The sequence below is a fragment of the Lipotes vexillifer genome, unplaced genomic scaffold, assembly GCF_000442215.2.
Source record: "Lipotes vexillifer unplaced genomic scaffold, Lipotes_vexillifer_v1.1 scaffold493, whole genome shotgun sequence".
NCBI classification, from domain to species: Eukaryota; Metazoa; Chordata; class Mammalia; order Artiodactyla; family Lipotidae; genus Lipotes; species Lipotes vexillifer.
Window position 1 is genome coordinate 9,698 of NW_006786277.1, and position 15,937 is coordinate 25,634.

At 40.9% G+C, this 15,937-nt stretch overlaps 1 protein-coding gene across 2 annotated transcripts in view; it reads right to left on the reverse strand.

Moving 5' to 3' along the window:
• Positions 1-2,643: 2,643 nt before the first annotated feature.
• Positions 2,644-15,937, reverse strand: part of JPH1 (junctophilin 1) — an 80,343-nt gene continuing 67,049 nt past the window's right edge. Inside the window, exons 4-6 of one of the 2 annotated variants that reach the window (XM_007458438.1) lie at positions 11,884-12,524; positions 5,090-5,185; positions 2,644-4,933 (exon numbers count right to left, since the gene is read on the reverse strand). In XM_007458438.1, coding sequence (XP_007458500.1) covers positions 5,105-5,185; positions 11,884-12,524 — 722 coding nt within the window. In that variant the 3' untranslated portion in view covers positions 2,644-4,933; positions 5,090-5,104. The remainder of the gene's footprint in view (positions 4,934-5,089; positions 5,186-11,883; positions 12,525-15,937) is intronic. The other variant, XM_007458439.1, reaches the window with a different exon arrangement.

Below are 15,937 nucleotides of genomic sequence, written 5' to 3' on the forward strand. Positions count from 1 at the left end.
TGCAATAAGTGGCAGCAATGTGATATATATAGTCTTAAACTAAAGCCCTCTTCCACTGCTTTCGCTGAAGCAAATATCATCATGAATTCCACTGAATGTTCAGTATTGTTCTTGATTATTTCATGAATGAGTTTGCTTGGGGCAAGGATGCAGACAAGGAAAGACTTGTACATCAACGTTGCTGTTGTCGTCATCTTCCACTGATTTTATCTCTGCCTCCACACACCTTCTCTCCAAAATTCTTTTCAAAGATGGATAATACTCTTCACCACAGTAAGCAAACAGCCTTATCAATCACTAGCTGACCAAATCTCTGGCCCTCACTTTGTGTGTTAATTCTACTAATAGTTTACCTAAATCAGACTTGGGATTCAAGAGAATACCAAGGCAATTCTATGGAACACTAAGATAAAGTATCAAAAGAACATCATGATATACATCTGGATCTTTTAGGCCTTCTATGTGCAGTTTCTGGGTTAATCCTAGAGATCAGGTTCAAACACAGCCCACACCAAGTTCATTTGTAATATGCCTCTCACTCCAAAATACCAAGCAAGATAGCCCTTAAGAACTAAACGTTTATTAATAATATTTAGTATTTTTTAAGGTTCAAAAATCAACATCTTATTTAAATAGCTAGCTAAAAGTTATGAAACTTGAATACACTTAGGATTTTCAGAACTTTTGATAGACTCTGTTATAGTTACATCAACTGAGTAGCATTCAGGAACTTACGGAAATGGGCTCATTCAACCCACACTGTTAACCTTGAATTTCATCGTATTTTCTGCCTTTTCATGGCTGATCAGTGTGACAGTCTGGAATAACGCTAGTCAATATGTGAAATGAAAAAGCACAGCATTTAGAGTCATATCTGGGACTCTAATACAAATATTTGTAACTTTCTGGCTACATGACCTTGGGCAAGTCATTTACCTGCAGGAAATCGTTCACAGGGACCTCGTAAGATTCTAATGAGACGAGAAAGTTCTTTGTGTAAAGCAAATGTCTCGTATCCTACTATATTAAAAATCACACTTTAGTGTAGAGACGGAGCTCTGTAAGTGTGGCCTTCGATTTTCACAGTGAGAGAGACTCAATGACTACCACTAAAGAACATCATATGACCTATGGCATAATTAACCTTTATAAAGAGGCCTTTAGTGGGATCTTACTATATATTTTTTAATGTGTTTGAGACACAGGAATTAAGTTTTCCCCTAGTTCTTCCAACTAGTAAAGGCTAACATGTACAAAGCAGTTCCTATGTGCCAGGTACTGTACTAAGCACTTAAGGTAAATAAGCTCATTTCCTCCTCCTATGAGGTCAGTGCTGTGGTTATACCCATTTTACAGATGAGGAAACCAGGGACACAGATTAGAGAAGAATCCTCCATCAATCACGACCACAGCCAAAACTTCATCCATATTCACTGCATTCTATATATGCTGATACTTTCTCCTGCTCCCATATGTCAGACCCCTGTAGAGGCTATGACAGAATCCTAACTCCTTTCTGGTACTTTGGGGGTAAGAAGGAAATGCTGGACATAGATAATTGATACACCTGGGATAATCGAACACGGCCTGATGGATCTTTACACTGTCCTGGCAGAATACGCCACGTCCACAGCTGCCTATGAAGTTGGAGAGAAGAGCCTGCACCGCTTTCCAAAGCCTGGGGGAGGGCTGCGAGTGCACAGTTGGAGCCCAGGGAGCTGCTCACCACGACTCTTGGAATAGCTGTTGTACGAAAAGGGCAAGTAGAATATTTTCCAGATTTCCCAACCACACGGTCTTCACCCTAGCTTTTGCTTCAGCCACCAAAACATGTGGTTTGGACACGAATCTGGAGTCAATAATCTTTCTAGCACCCTGTGCTTCTCCCTCCTCCTCCAAAGTAGTCTGTTCTGTGTTCTGTTCCCTTAGGATTTGCTAGGAGATGAATCACGTACGTGAGTTGATAAATCTGTTAACACCTAGAGGCGATAACTAGGCATTGCTTACGTGGGGGTCTTCGATACCTCAGCCCTCAACAGGAGTGGCTAACTTGGGAATTTAAAAGCGCTGTGGCAGCTCCGTGGGAAGCTGTTCTGGAGAAGGTCCGTTTATTGTACTTTACAGGCTGCCTGCTGATGCATGGAGCCAGCCGAGGCCAGCACCGAGGATGGCTTCAAAGGCTGCAGGTTCCAGTGGCAGCAAGTTTATTCAGCTGCTCTTTGGACCTAAGCAGCAGAGGCCAGAGCAACATAGTAATTTCTTTGGGCCACAATGGTCAGAAAACTGTAACGGAAAAGTGCCCACGCAGGAGAGAGACTTACTTCATCTTTAAGCTTTCCTTAAAAACAGGAGCAGACTCCAAACCCAGGATAAGGCACTAATACAATTAACGAAGGCAGTAAAGCAGAGCGATGAATCTTACTTTGCAAAATTATTCCAAAGGCCTACGATGAAAGAGATGAAGAAAAAACTTAATGGTGCAGCCTAAGACCTTCTGCCAGGTGGGTTCTTTGAGCACTGCCCTCCCCCCATTTCTATTATTAATTTCTCAGCAGATCTTTCTTTCACCACCGTCACCAGCCAGAAATTCCACATAACTCAAGACAGTAATTTACCCATAAAGGAAACACACCTGCAACTTTATTAATAACCAACTTTTTTTTTTTATTAGAGCAGATACAGTTGTGAAAACTGTACATTATACATTTTGGTTTCAAGAATTATAAATAACGGAACTCACAGGTAGGGAGTTCTTTTTCACAGCAAGAAACTTTAAATAAACAAAGTCGTGTTTTATTAAGTACATTGGCAGACTTCATGTGCTGTCCAAAATGTAGAGTACAGTATAACAACCCATTAGAAAGAGCCTTTCATGTAAAATACAGCTGTGCACATTTTAGAAAAATACCAACAATTTGAGCTTTGTTTTTAAAAAAGCTTATAAATCATACATACATTTATAAATGGAACCAACATGCTCACTTTATAAACATATCCTTTATTATCTGTTACCCATTATTTCCAAAGCATTACACATTCGAAATAAACACTTAAGATTAAATATTTTATTAAATTTTTTTAAAAAAATCAGCTTTCCCAGCATCAAGAGCTATGGGGTGAGGAAGGAGCAGTGAGAATATTGAGACTGACAGAGGGACTGAAACGTTTCTTGGGGAAAAACGTACACTTCCTAAATTTAAAAGTCAAAGCAAAATGTAAAAAATAAATAAATATACAAGTTGTAATTTTCATTTGCTCTCTTTCTTCTTTATTCCACATTGGTCACACCCAGGATTCTCAACAAATTGTACTTCTGCAAAAAACACCACTGCGTTACTGCCCTGCAGGCGACAAAGCATTCAGTCCACACCTGTGCTAATACGGGAATTGGCTCTTCTGCGACGGAACAGTAGCAGATAAGGTAAAAAGAATCTGATTAAACCATGCAGATCGTGAAAATGTTTAGGAAGAGCTCCCTCTCCTCAATAACGTCTTACCAAGATTGGACAGATAACTTACCTCCCCTGATGTTCTTTTTAAATAATTATTTTTATAAAGACCACGTAGTTTCTCTAAATAAGCATGCTTCTGAGTAATAAAGAATAAATTATAAAACAGCCAAAAAATCAGATTATGTCAGAATAACAAAGGACTGCAAAAGACAGATACTTAAAAATTGTCTAAGTCTTTAAAATGTGAAATACAATTACAAAAGGACTTCGAAAAACATGAAAGGCGTAAAATTGAGAAGCACTGATTTTAACAAAGCTTTATGCTCTACCTGAACGTATTCAACAAAAATTTACGTTTGGGGGGGGGAAAAAAAAAAAGAAGAGCAGTTATTAATAGCATCTTGCTTAACTTTCATGGGAATTAACATAGCTACTGACAAGATTTTATTTGGTTGGTAAAGTACGTCAGCAATGAAACTGAATCCTTTAAACACCGATTACTGCAATCCATGCAACATTTTGACTCGACTTCTTAGAATTCTCTTGTCTTTCAGCTTTTAAAATTTAGCACCTCCTAAGTGCGTAAATAATTCATCTCAGTCGTGTTAAAAATGTTTAAAGTTAAATTATTTTTAGGTAGGTGTAATGCCTTCAAATTGCTAACTTTTAAATAGCCTTTTACAGGTTTAGGAAGACTAAACGACATGAAGAATGATGTATTGCTCTCAAAATAAGCGCATTTTCTGTTGTTTCTTTTCCTTGAGATGCGACACGTGTGCTTCAGCCAGCCGGGACCGCATGTTGAAGATGACTATACATCGGATTTAAATAACGAGCAGAAATGAACAGAATCGTGCACAAGCCAACGAAACCTTCTCTCCCGGGACGTTCCAGGAGATGAGAAAGCAGCAGGTCATGGCATAAGACTGGTGAGTGATGCAGCTACCTACTTCTTCTAATGAGACAGGAGTGAATGCTGGAACCACGGCCACAGCAACACAATCCTCCGACCGCATTCCTCGGGCAGTCGTTTTGTTTCCCCAGCTCCCTACTAGAATCGTCAGATGGTAAAATAGTAAGGCAGCTGTTGACTTCCATCAAAAAAAAAAAAAAAAAAAATGGCTCCATACATTTCCAGTTTAGTCACACTCTGCTAGGACAGATGGAGTAGCCAATGCCAAGAACTTCGCCTGATGGGGCTGCTTCAGCAGATTTTAAAAAAGAATGATTATTAAGTTTTGCTCTCCAACATGGCTGCTTGCTTCAGCTCCCAGAGGACCCCAAAGCATTCCCAGGGGGACCGAACGGGTCCTCCGGCTGAATTTCCCAGGTTTCATCTCTCTCTCTCTCTCTCTGGTGATCCCATCCTAATTCCAAGCCTCCTTCCCTGTGTCTGAGTCTGACTGGGGTGTGCCATTTAAAGGGCTGATGACACCACCGCAGAGAACTGTGGGCTAACACCACTAGTTGTCACGACTTCACTGAAGGGTCAAAACAGTTATATCATTGAGTAACTATGTTGAATCACATTCAGGCACAGCCAGAATTATTAAAGTGAAGGACAATACGTAGTTGTTAAAAAAAAAAAAAAAAGTAAATTTAAATATGGGGAAAATAATGATTAAGGCTGTTCTTACCTTTCCTAATTCCAATCAAGTTAGAAAGTGAACAAAAAGAATGGCCAATCCGATATTCAACAGCATGACGAGGACAATCATGATTGAATTAGGGCCCTGGAAACGAAATAGAACAAAACAAGTGTCACTTTTCCATGTTAACAGCAGTAGATAAATTAGCTCACAAAACCAGTTACCAAAAATATTAAAAAAAGACCCAACACAGTTGCAGTAAATAAGGTATGAAGAATGACGGCAGTTCCAAAAGGTATAAACTAAAAATAGCTAGGCTGTATTTAAATGGAGCCATCTCTGAACTTTCACTTAAAGATGATTCCAGTCTTGATTAAACCTAAAAAACGACTTAAAAAATAATCGACTTCACCTCGAAACACCGGGCAACAGTCTGGGTGAGACACAGCTGACCATAAAGGGTTTAAAAACTGATGGGAATTAGATACGCATTTTTGTTAAGGTGTATGTAAGTCGTCGGATAAAGAAGAATCACTTCCTCATAAAGGCAGTTAGAACGGGAGAGTGAGATCCGCAGACAATGAGGCTGCTCTGGAAAAGTTTAGGAAAAACTCAAAATGAGGTTCTTTGACTCTTGCTTTTCCTGGTTTTCTTTTTGGATACTATCCCTTCCTTAAGGTAAAAGCTGCAAGTGGGAAATTGAGCCCTCTGAGAAATTACTGTGCAGGTCTAATTTTTAATCCCTCTGCTTAAAGCCACAACGTTTCAGAAATCAGGTTACATTTTAACAAATCAGAGTCCTATTTTGCCAAATACTGCTATAAAGTAAATACCACATAGCCCAAGGTACCCCAAATTTACTTTTTTTTTAAAAAAAAAAAAACCAAAGAAACCTTATATGACCCATCTTTTTAGATCTGCCTGTACTTGGCCATCTTTATTACAAAGATGTGATCTTGGTATTTACTATTAAAATAGTGTCTAATTCTTAAGTAGCATTAAAAGTGTTCTAAAACTTGCCATATAAGAGAGGTTGGGTAGGTAGTTTTATTCTCATTCTACAGATGAGGAAACAGTTGTACTATATTTGACTATCCAATGAGACTACAGTGAAACTGGGTCAGAGTCCTCAAATGTCGTATCGATGTGATTTTTTTTTACGGGGAGGGGTGGTAAGTGAGCAAGGGAGACCGGAACTGCCACTGGTCCAGTGCTTATCTCGCAGGACCTAGGGCTTGAGTCTCATATCCTTCAAGGACGCCTGCTTTCTGGATGAGGTCACAACCTCCTTGGTAGAGGTCAGAGCACCCTGTTCTTTACCCTAACGCTTCACACTTTACTGTCGTTTCTTGTTAACTGCCATCTTTCCCCCTAGACAGAGTTCCACAGGGGCACTGCCTTGTTTACCACTCTATACCCACACATAAGGGCTGCCCAGTTCATCCAGGCAACCCATATTTAATGAAAACCAATCGTTTGGTACTTTTCCAAGTGCTATGGAGGTGGTGGTTGAACTGACATATTCACTGTATTAAATGAGGAACAGGGTGATTAATAAAATCAGGGTGAGAGAGAGAAGGAATAAAAATGGGTGCCCTTGACTGTTAGGAAGAAGAAAAAGCCTAGTTCCTAAACCCCAAGTAAATGGGAGGAAACCAAACAATTCTTCACGGTGACTATTAGTTCCATTTTACAAAGCTCCGAGAGGGTAAATGTCTTGCCCAAGGTTACTCAAGCCAGTTTGAACAAATTAGAACTGGGATTAAACTTTAGTCTATTCACTTCAGAGCTACATGTTCTTTTTATCTCTATTAAACCCACAGGCCTTAGTTTAAAAATAATTTCCCATCAACTCCTTTAAAAGGGCATTTTCATCTACATCCTATGATACCGCAGTATCAGAAAAACATCAAATCTTGATAATGACCAATGGTTCTTTTAGTAGAGCTGTGTTCTAAACCTATGTAACTCCTCAATCATGGTTAACTTAGAACATATAAATAATGTAGGAAACTCTTATAACTCAGAAAATAATTGAGATGATCTTTCAACATTATTACTCAGCATGGAGATTAAGGAAATGCTATTACTCCGCAAACTGATTAGATCTTGCCATGAATGTGTTAAGAATTTTGGGATCGTCTCAACTCTTTTGGGTTAGTGGATTTCATTTCATAATTCCTAAAGACAGTGATATGAAAGAAGATGAGGAAAAGTAACAGGGTCAGAGCAATACAATGTGGGGTTCAGTGACTTACACGGACGCTAGGAAAGCAGAATAATAGAGTACCTTCAGTAAAGCTACTTTCAAAGACTTAAGGTGTGCCTGGACCTTTAACTCCCATTTCATAAATCCTTATAAGGTTCTATGAATTCATCTAACCTTTTTGAATTGGTTAGTATTTTGGGCTTGTGTGTGTGTATATATTTATATACATAACACTATTGAACATGTATTTCTCGTATATATTCTAATATACAAGTACATGTATATTTATCCTACTAGTATAGCTCCATTATATAAAGCTATTTCTAAAGATGACTCAGTGAAGATGAGGGTAAACCAGCAATAAAAGACTCAAACAGCAACCAGGTAAAAAATAAATTCTGGGATGCTATGTTTAATAGGCAGATACCAAAACGTGACCTCTGTGCTCTTCAGATACCTGGGCTGGGTACAGGGTGGAAAGCTTTAAGGTGAAGTCTCATAAATATGACTGTGGTGGCCAGTTGTAGCTTAAAATAGCAAAATGAAAAAAAAAAAAAAATCAGTCTTGATTTTCAAGACGGACTGGGGCAGGTGTAATAAAAGAAGCTGTGGCAGGGCAAAGTGCGAGTCTTGTTTGGAAGTTAGAAAATAAAGTGCAGGAAGTCAAAATATGGAAAGACGTTCTAACTCAAAATATTTTTCTCCAAGAAAGATACTATCGCTCATTTAAAATTGTGAAGAATTTTCTGAAGAGTTAGTATAGTTTGTTAAACCTCAAACTTCTCCAAAAACATGGAAAAAGCAAAGTTTAATTATATGTATTTACTGAATGTATGTGTGTGTTTCAAACCTGATCTAACAGGGATAGGGATGCCTTAGGTTTTACGACAATTCGGAAGAAAGGTCGGGTAAATCTCAAACTCTGAGGCTGATCGGTGTAATTGCTAAGAGAAAAGTGCAGGTAGTTTTCAGGAGTTGAGATTCCTAAAGAGAAGACTCCTCACTAGTCTGTTTGATGATAAGGTTCTAAAGATACCTCTTCTGCCTCCTAGCCAAGCTCCTACCAAAAATTCTGGCATCCCATAGAATTGAGTCCACAGGAGTCACAGACTGAAGGGACGTAGCAGAGTGACCCTTGCCAGGGCTTCCCTTCCCCTAAGTGTCAGCCTGTGTCCCAGAAGAGTCTCTGGATTTCTAGGAGATCAATATCCAGGGTGATCCTGAGGGTGGGTCAAAACCTACTGGAATATTTATGAACTATTTATGCTCCAACTAGTGTTAAGGCAAACTCAGTCAATGCTCTTTGAATACTTACTTTGTGCTAGGCACTGTGCTGAGAACTGTATAAAGTATCAACTCATTTAATCTTTACCACAACCCTTGATACAGGTACAGATGAAAAACTCAAGCCACAGAGCAGTCAAGAAACTTGCCTAAGGTCATCGAGCTGGTAAGTAACACAGCTGGGATGTGAACCTGTGAAGCCTGGCGCCAGAGGCCCTACCGCTAGCCTACACTGTCTCAGTAAGCTGGCTGACTAAAATTGTGCAGATCGTTTGGTCAGCCACCCTACACGTGGTGATGCTGACTCAAGGTGGATCTCTCACAAAGATGGATTCAGTCTGCTTCCCCTCAAATGTCTGCTTTAGTGTGAACCCTTCCATGAATTTCCACGTTGTTATTTGTAAACTTCTAACTTACACAGTGTCTTTTTACCTCGAAATTGTATGCAGTGCTCTTTTGTTTTAAAGGCCATTCACTGCCTACCTTAGGATGATTTTGTCACTTCCTAACTCTCTGTGAAGAAAACAGTTATAAGGGGTGCGAGAGGCAGATTTATGTTATTAAGGAAGAGAAGGTTAATTGTGAAACTCTCTGCACGAAGGTGCCAACTCAGTCCTGCCTTCCAGCTCCCGACAGAGGCGCAGAGCTGCTGGCCTCCCTTCTCGGGGTGTTTAGGGGAACCCTAGAGACCAGCCTGCAGAGCTGCACGATGCTTGGCCAACTCCCAGAATCCGACTGTTCTGCACATTCGTAAGACAGATGCTGTTTCTAAACAAGAAGGCTGTGAATTTACCAAAGTTTTACAGAAAGACTACTAGGTAACCATCTAATATGAGGAACACTGGGGCACACACTTCCCTTTGTGGAGTTCTGGAAATCAACTGAACCCTACTACTGGGTACCCAAAGCAAAGGTATAAACGATAATAGCCTTGCATTGCTTGGATCCCTTTGTAAATCAGGCAAACCAATACTAACACGTATGTGAGGCTTTATTAACCTACGGCTATAAATGCTGAAAGCCAAATGGGAAGTGAGTTATCACATTTAACAAATTCGGTAGTGATGATATTAGCACAGTTATAATATCAGGATACTGACATACCAGTGTTAAAATAGTTTAAAAGATGAATGCTCACTGAACAGTCTCAAAGTTATTGTTTTGAAAACCATTTACCTATATGGAGGCTGACTCTCAGAAAGTTAATCATGTTAACCTGATTTATTTATATTTAGATAATTAAAATGGTGAGAATTTTAAAAAGGTGGGAACCTGTGTTGATAGATATTAGCAAAATAAACCTAAGAAATTTCCAATATAAGTTAATTAAAAAATGAATTTCAGTGTTTAACCCTATAAGTAGATAGAACAGTAAGAAAAATTTTTTCTTAAAGGTAAGAAACTGATGGATGTATTGTTGGCCAAAATATTAATCCACACCTTTATGCAAATATGTTTCTGAAATTACTAGTAAATACTGGGTTGGCTATGGCTTCCTCCCTAAATTACAATCTTTTCCAAAGGCATATGACTAGGTCAACAGATCAGTCAGCTTTTTATCAAAAATTACTTAGCTTCAGATTTTATAAATTCTACAGAATTTGATAAAGTACTAATTCCTTTTATCATTAACAAATCTCATGGAATGAGGATGTTGGTATTTATCAATAACTGAAAGCTTTCTGGTTGAATAACAAAAACCTTAAATGCTCCAGACTCATAATAAAACTAGCATCTACCAGAAAACTGAAATTTTAGGAGCACTGACACTCGGAGGAGTTAGAAGACCAAAGTGATTTTCTTAAACAGTTGAAAAATTTCACTTCTCACATGGGAAAGAAAAAGTTCTAGCTGCAAAGCCTGGCCTTAAATAAAATCCACACTATTTATGAGAATAATTCATAATAGCTAGAAAAGATGTTCTTTTGTCCAAAGATGCTGACCACTGTCAAAAGGCAGGTTAAGGACTTAAATGGCAGTGGAGCCCTCCTCCTGGTTAGAGCACAGGGGCAGGTGGGCCATGATTCCTTCCCAGCCCTCAGAACTAGCTATTGTTATGGACTGCATGTTTGGATCTATCCCCTGCCCTCAAATTCATCCACTGAAGCCCTAACCCCCAATGTGATGGTATTTGGAGGTGGGACCTTTGGGAGAGAATCAGGTCATGAGGGTGGAGCCCTCAAGATGGGATTAGTGCCCTTCCAAGAAGAGATGCCAGAGAGCTTGTTTCCTCTCAGTCCTGTGAGGACACAGGGAGATGGCCCATGTTGTATGGACGAGGAAGTAAGTGGCTTCTCACCAGACACTGAATCTGCTGGTGCCTTGGACTTGGGACTCCTGAGCCTTCAGAACTGTGAGAAATAAATGTCTGCTGTTTAGACCACCCAGTCTAGGGTAGTTTTGTTATAGCAGCTAGAGCTAATAAGACAGCTACCATGTACAGCTACCATGTAGTCCTTTTTTTTTTCTTTTTTGGTGGTGCCTCACAGCTTGTGGGATCTTAGTTCCCTGACCAGGGATCAAACCCCAGGACGGAAGGGGGCAGGGCACAACCTTTAAAAGGATGATATAGCCATAGTACATGACAGAGACTGGTTAGAACCAACTAGGTCCAAGATGGCAGAAGATTTGACTTCCAGAAGACCTTGAGCCTCATTATATGCTCATTGTAATATATTACCATATGCTAAAGGACACATCCACCAGCACCATGACAGTTTTGAGGCCAACCATAAAAGGTCAAAAAGTGGGCAGTGACCCAATTCCTGGAAATCCCTGCCCCTTCCCCAAAAGTTGGAATAATCCATTCATTAGCCTATGAAATTACCAGCCCATAAAAATGAACCACCCCATATTTCGAAGCCATTTTGAAGCCTCTTGCCTTCCAAGATGGCCCACACTCTGTCTGTGGAGTGTGTTTCTCTCTAAATAAATCTATCACTTTGCCTCCGAATTCTTTCACAACGAAGAAAGAACCTTAAATCCACCGGGAACAAAAGTGCAGAGTCCTAACCACTGGACCGCCGGGGAATTCAACAGCTACCATGAAGCTCACCAGGAAGTGCTGGTAAAGGCTTGTAAAAGTGGAGCTGCAACAAGCTAGTCATGTCAGCCTACCTGCATGAAGCCTGAGGGTTGGCCAAGTGAGCACAGAGGAATTTCTGCCCGAGAGCCCATTGTGGCTCAAGCTACCAGTGCTAGGCTCTACTCTACACAGCCCCGGTGCTCCCAGGGACTTTTGCTAGCATAGGTGCGAATCGTCATCATCAAGGCGCAGATGCCCCACGCTGCCACCCGAAAGAACCAAAAGGAGCAAAAGTGAGAGAAAAACACGTCTCGCACAACTTACCAAATTGGCTTCTTTTTCCAAAGAAGGGCACGAATCGTTGCTTGCTGGATTCTTTGGTATAGCAAGTTCAGACTTCTTAGCTTTTGGCTCAGCTTTGCTTTCTTTGGCAACTGGTTTTGTCACAGATTTAGGGGGACTCCACTTGTTGGGCGATGGCTTGTGCACCAGCGCCGAGGAAGACTGGCTTGGCCCTTCCTCTCCTTCCACGTCCTCCAGGGGGTACTGGGGGGCGTTCAGTTTCACGTAGTAGCCGTGATACTGAGAGTGCAGCTCCCCGTTACTGGGGTTAGGGACGTGGTGACGGCCAGAGTACCGGGAGTGGGGCACAGCTGCTCCCACCTCCTTCGTGGGAGCCTTGGAGGTCAAGGGCTTATTGACAGTGGCTGTCACCTGCTCCTCGGCTGCACTCCTTTTGTCTTGGTTGAGTCTTGCCCCTGAGCTGGGATTCTGCTTCTTCACGGGCTTTGGGGAGGGAGAGCCGTCTTGTTTGGGACTTGCCTCAGGAGACCCTGGGGGTGTCGTGCCTTTGCGATAAAAATGAGGAGATTCCTTTGGTGTAGGTGGCTTTTCCGGGACCTTTTCTTCTGGATTTTCTTTAGCATCTACACCTTCCTGAAATCTCTGTTTTACATAATCTGGGCCTGGGGAGAAAGGGGACAACACAAGGGAAGGTGATAAAAAATAGTAAGGCATAAAGGCTTGTTCCTCATGGCTACTCATATATTATTTTGCTAAATCAGCTTAGCCTTTTCTCTTTTTGTTTTAAACATATTTACGAGGCTTTGACTAAGCATAAGGACGTTTCACTCCCTGGGAGAAAAGATTATTTGCTGATGAAAAGTTTTTAAGTTAATATATACCATTATTTACACTATTGTGATAGCCACAAAAGTTAAACAGTCCTGATTTTTGCTGCTGGTAGAATACAGAGGCAGAATTCATATGGATAGAGCACTGGAGACAGCACCATAATTAATCTGAACGTTCAAATTTACATGGTATAACTAAAATACAGAGTATACACTCATATACAAAAATAAACTGACTCGTATGTTTAATATGTAATATATTAGAACACTTAAATATATTAATGTTAATAAAGTATCTACACTGTCGGTGGAGAACGTATTTTTTATGACCCTTCATCAAAGGAGCATTTAAACTGCCTAGTTAGGAACAACTTCTGAGCTTTAGGTTAAGATAACTTACTCGGAGTCCCTTCACAGCCTGGATTTGCATCAGCAGCGTTTCTGCAGGCATCAAAGTCAAGACAAGGCAGTTGTCTTTGGCTCTGTAGTCTCAGGATTTTTTTTTTTTCCTTTTTCTGAGTACTTTAGAATTGTTTAACAATCATATGTCATTTTCATAAATAGAAGAAAATTTCACTTAAAAAAAGGGACCCTGGTGCCATTGTTATTTTATGGGCAGATTTTGGGGGGAGTGGGGATGCAAGGAGAATGTGCATCACAAGATAGTACCAGCAGTGAGCGCTTATTTAAGGAGGCCAGTGGTCCAGAAGAGGGCCTCTCTGGGGCCCTCAGAAACATGCTCCAAGGCAGTGCCCTTCTTTCTAGGTACTTTGCCCCTCAGCCCCTCCCCAGTAACCAGGTCCTGTGCATCCTTTGGCCACCACTTCACCCGTCAGCCATTTTTCATCACAGGAAGTCAAGGTCACACAATCCAGCTGGCCCTCTTCTCTGCAAATGGGCAGGAGGTGACAGTGTCATCTCCGGAGTACCCAAGGAAGAAATCACCCACCAACTTGCTTACAGGAGCTGACCAGCTCTTGTCAACTCCAGAGCACTGCATCTGTTTGCTTCCCTTCCTGTCTCTACTCCCACCTCTCAGCCCAGAGGGGCTGAAGAACAATTATCCTTAAAACCGTTAAAACATACTGCCTCCATCAACAGATGAATGGATAAAGAAGAGGTTTTATACACACACACACGTGGAATACTACTCAGACATAAAAAAGAATGAAAGTTTCCCATGTGCGGCAACATGGATGGACTTGGAGGGCATTATGCTAAGTGAAGTAAGTCAGAGAAAAACAAATACTGTATGGTGTCACTTATGGAATCTAAAAGATAGAACCAACTAGGGAATATAACAAAAAAGCAGCAGACTCACAGATATACAGAGAACAAACTAGTGGGTACCAGTGGGGAGGGAGGGAGGGGCAATATAAGGTGGGGGAGTAGAACTACTGGGTGTAGGATAGGCTCAAGGATGTATTGTACAACAAGGGGGGTACAGCCAATATCTTGTAATAACTGTAAATAGAAAATAACCTTTAAAAATTGTGTAAAAATAGGGCTTCCCTGGTGGCGCAGTGGTTGAGAGTCCGCCTGCCGATGCAGGGGATGCGGGTTCGTGCCCCGATCCGGGAAGATCCCACGTGCCGCGGAGCAGCTGGGCCCGTGAGCCATGGCCGCTGAGCCTGCGCGTCCGGAGACTGTGCTCCGCAACGGGGGAGGCCACGGCAGTGGGAGGCTCGCGCACCACAAAAAGAAAAAAAAAAAATTGTGTAAAAATAAAAAAATTCAACAAGGTAAATAAAAAAATTACATACTACCGACTTGGAATTTGCTCTTCCTATGATGGTCTGAATAATAATTTACTGTTGTGAGACTGCCATTTATTATACAAGGCACTTTCCAAAATGTAAAGCCTCACCAAAATCTTAGGAAGCAGGCAATATCCCGATTTTACTGATATGGAAACAGCTGTAGCAGCTGAAAAACCCAAAGTCACACAGCTCCTGTGTATCCTTAAGATAAAATATAATGCAGCATATGGAATATACTAAGCCCAGAAATCAGAATCCCCAAGGACCCACATTTATAGCTTGTACTCAGGGCCAAAAGCATAAGAGCATTATCTCATATTCCATCCTCCAGAAGACAAAGCCAAACAGGGTTCAAATTTCCCAAACAGGTCAAGATCGCCGACAACTGAGATTTCCTTTTCTAAACTTGGTTAAGTGCCCCCTTTAAAAAAAATTGGCCATTTTCTTTTACATCCTCCATCAAAAATGGCAGTATGAATTCTTGGCACAGAGAGATGTATCTCACTTGAGTGAAGAAAAAGAGGCAACTGCAACTATTCAAAAGGTGCTGTCTTTGTTTCTGGATTCTTCCTTGGTGTTGTGACTGGGACATACCACCAAGAGGAAGAACCATCGGTTGCACCACAAAGCGACATTCTTCACCAACGGGCTTGCCCCTACTTTCAAAAACCCATGAAGAACATTTATACTGGCCTTTCATGGAGAAGCCCCTCAGCTACACACAGCCCCTCCTCTGCAGTGTGCTGTTTACATATTTTTCTCCCACCCCTCTACCCCGGATTTCATCAGAACTTGGTTTCATTTGTGCTTCTCTGTTATCCAATTTTAGAGCATTACTGAAATACCCATCTAGGCATGGTAGTAAGTGTTCCGTGCAAAGGTAATTAATAGTCAAGACTCTTCGAGCCAATCATTTTTCATTTAAGCCACCTAACTCTGAAACACAAATTACAAAGTACTTTTAATGTCTTCAGTCTAAGGGGTAAGTGCAAAAGCTAATTTTGCAAATCCTTCCCCTCTTGAGATTAAGTCATATTAAAAGCTAATGTTTAAACACACACAACAGAAAAGAACGGGAAAAAATAATCTCTGGCAAACATGACTAGTTATGCATTCTTGATGTTGGAAGGAGAAGACAGTCACTGAACCAGGAGAAATAAAGCTGTCACAAAGCCTATGTGCTCCATTTTGAAAATGAGACCCTAACAGTGACGCTTACAAGTTCAGGATTTATCTGGGTAACCACTGGTCTCACCTGCGTTTACTGCAGGAAGCAGATTAGAAGCTGAAATGGGAGCTGCTTTGACAGATCCCAGCAAGTGACAGCTGCCAGCAAAGGATGAGACTGCTGAAACGCTAACAGCGACGAGATCGTTTATTTGGAAGGAAACTCAGGCAATTCAGTAATAGCGGGTCCAAGAAAAATAATTTTTTAAAAAGTGATATGCTTTAGTTATCTGGAAAAAGAACAAAGACTTACACTAC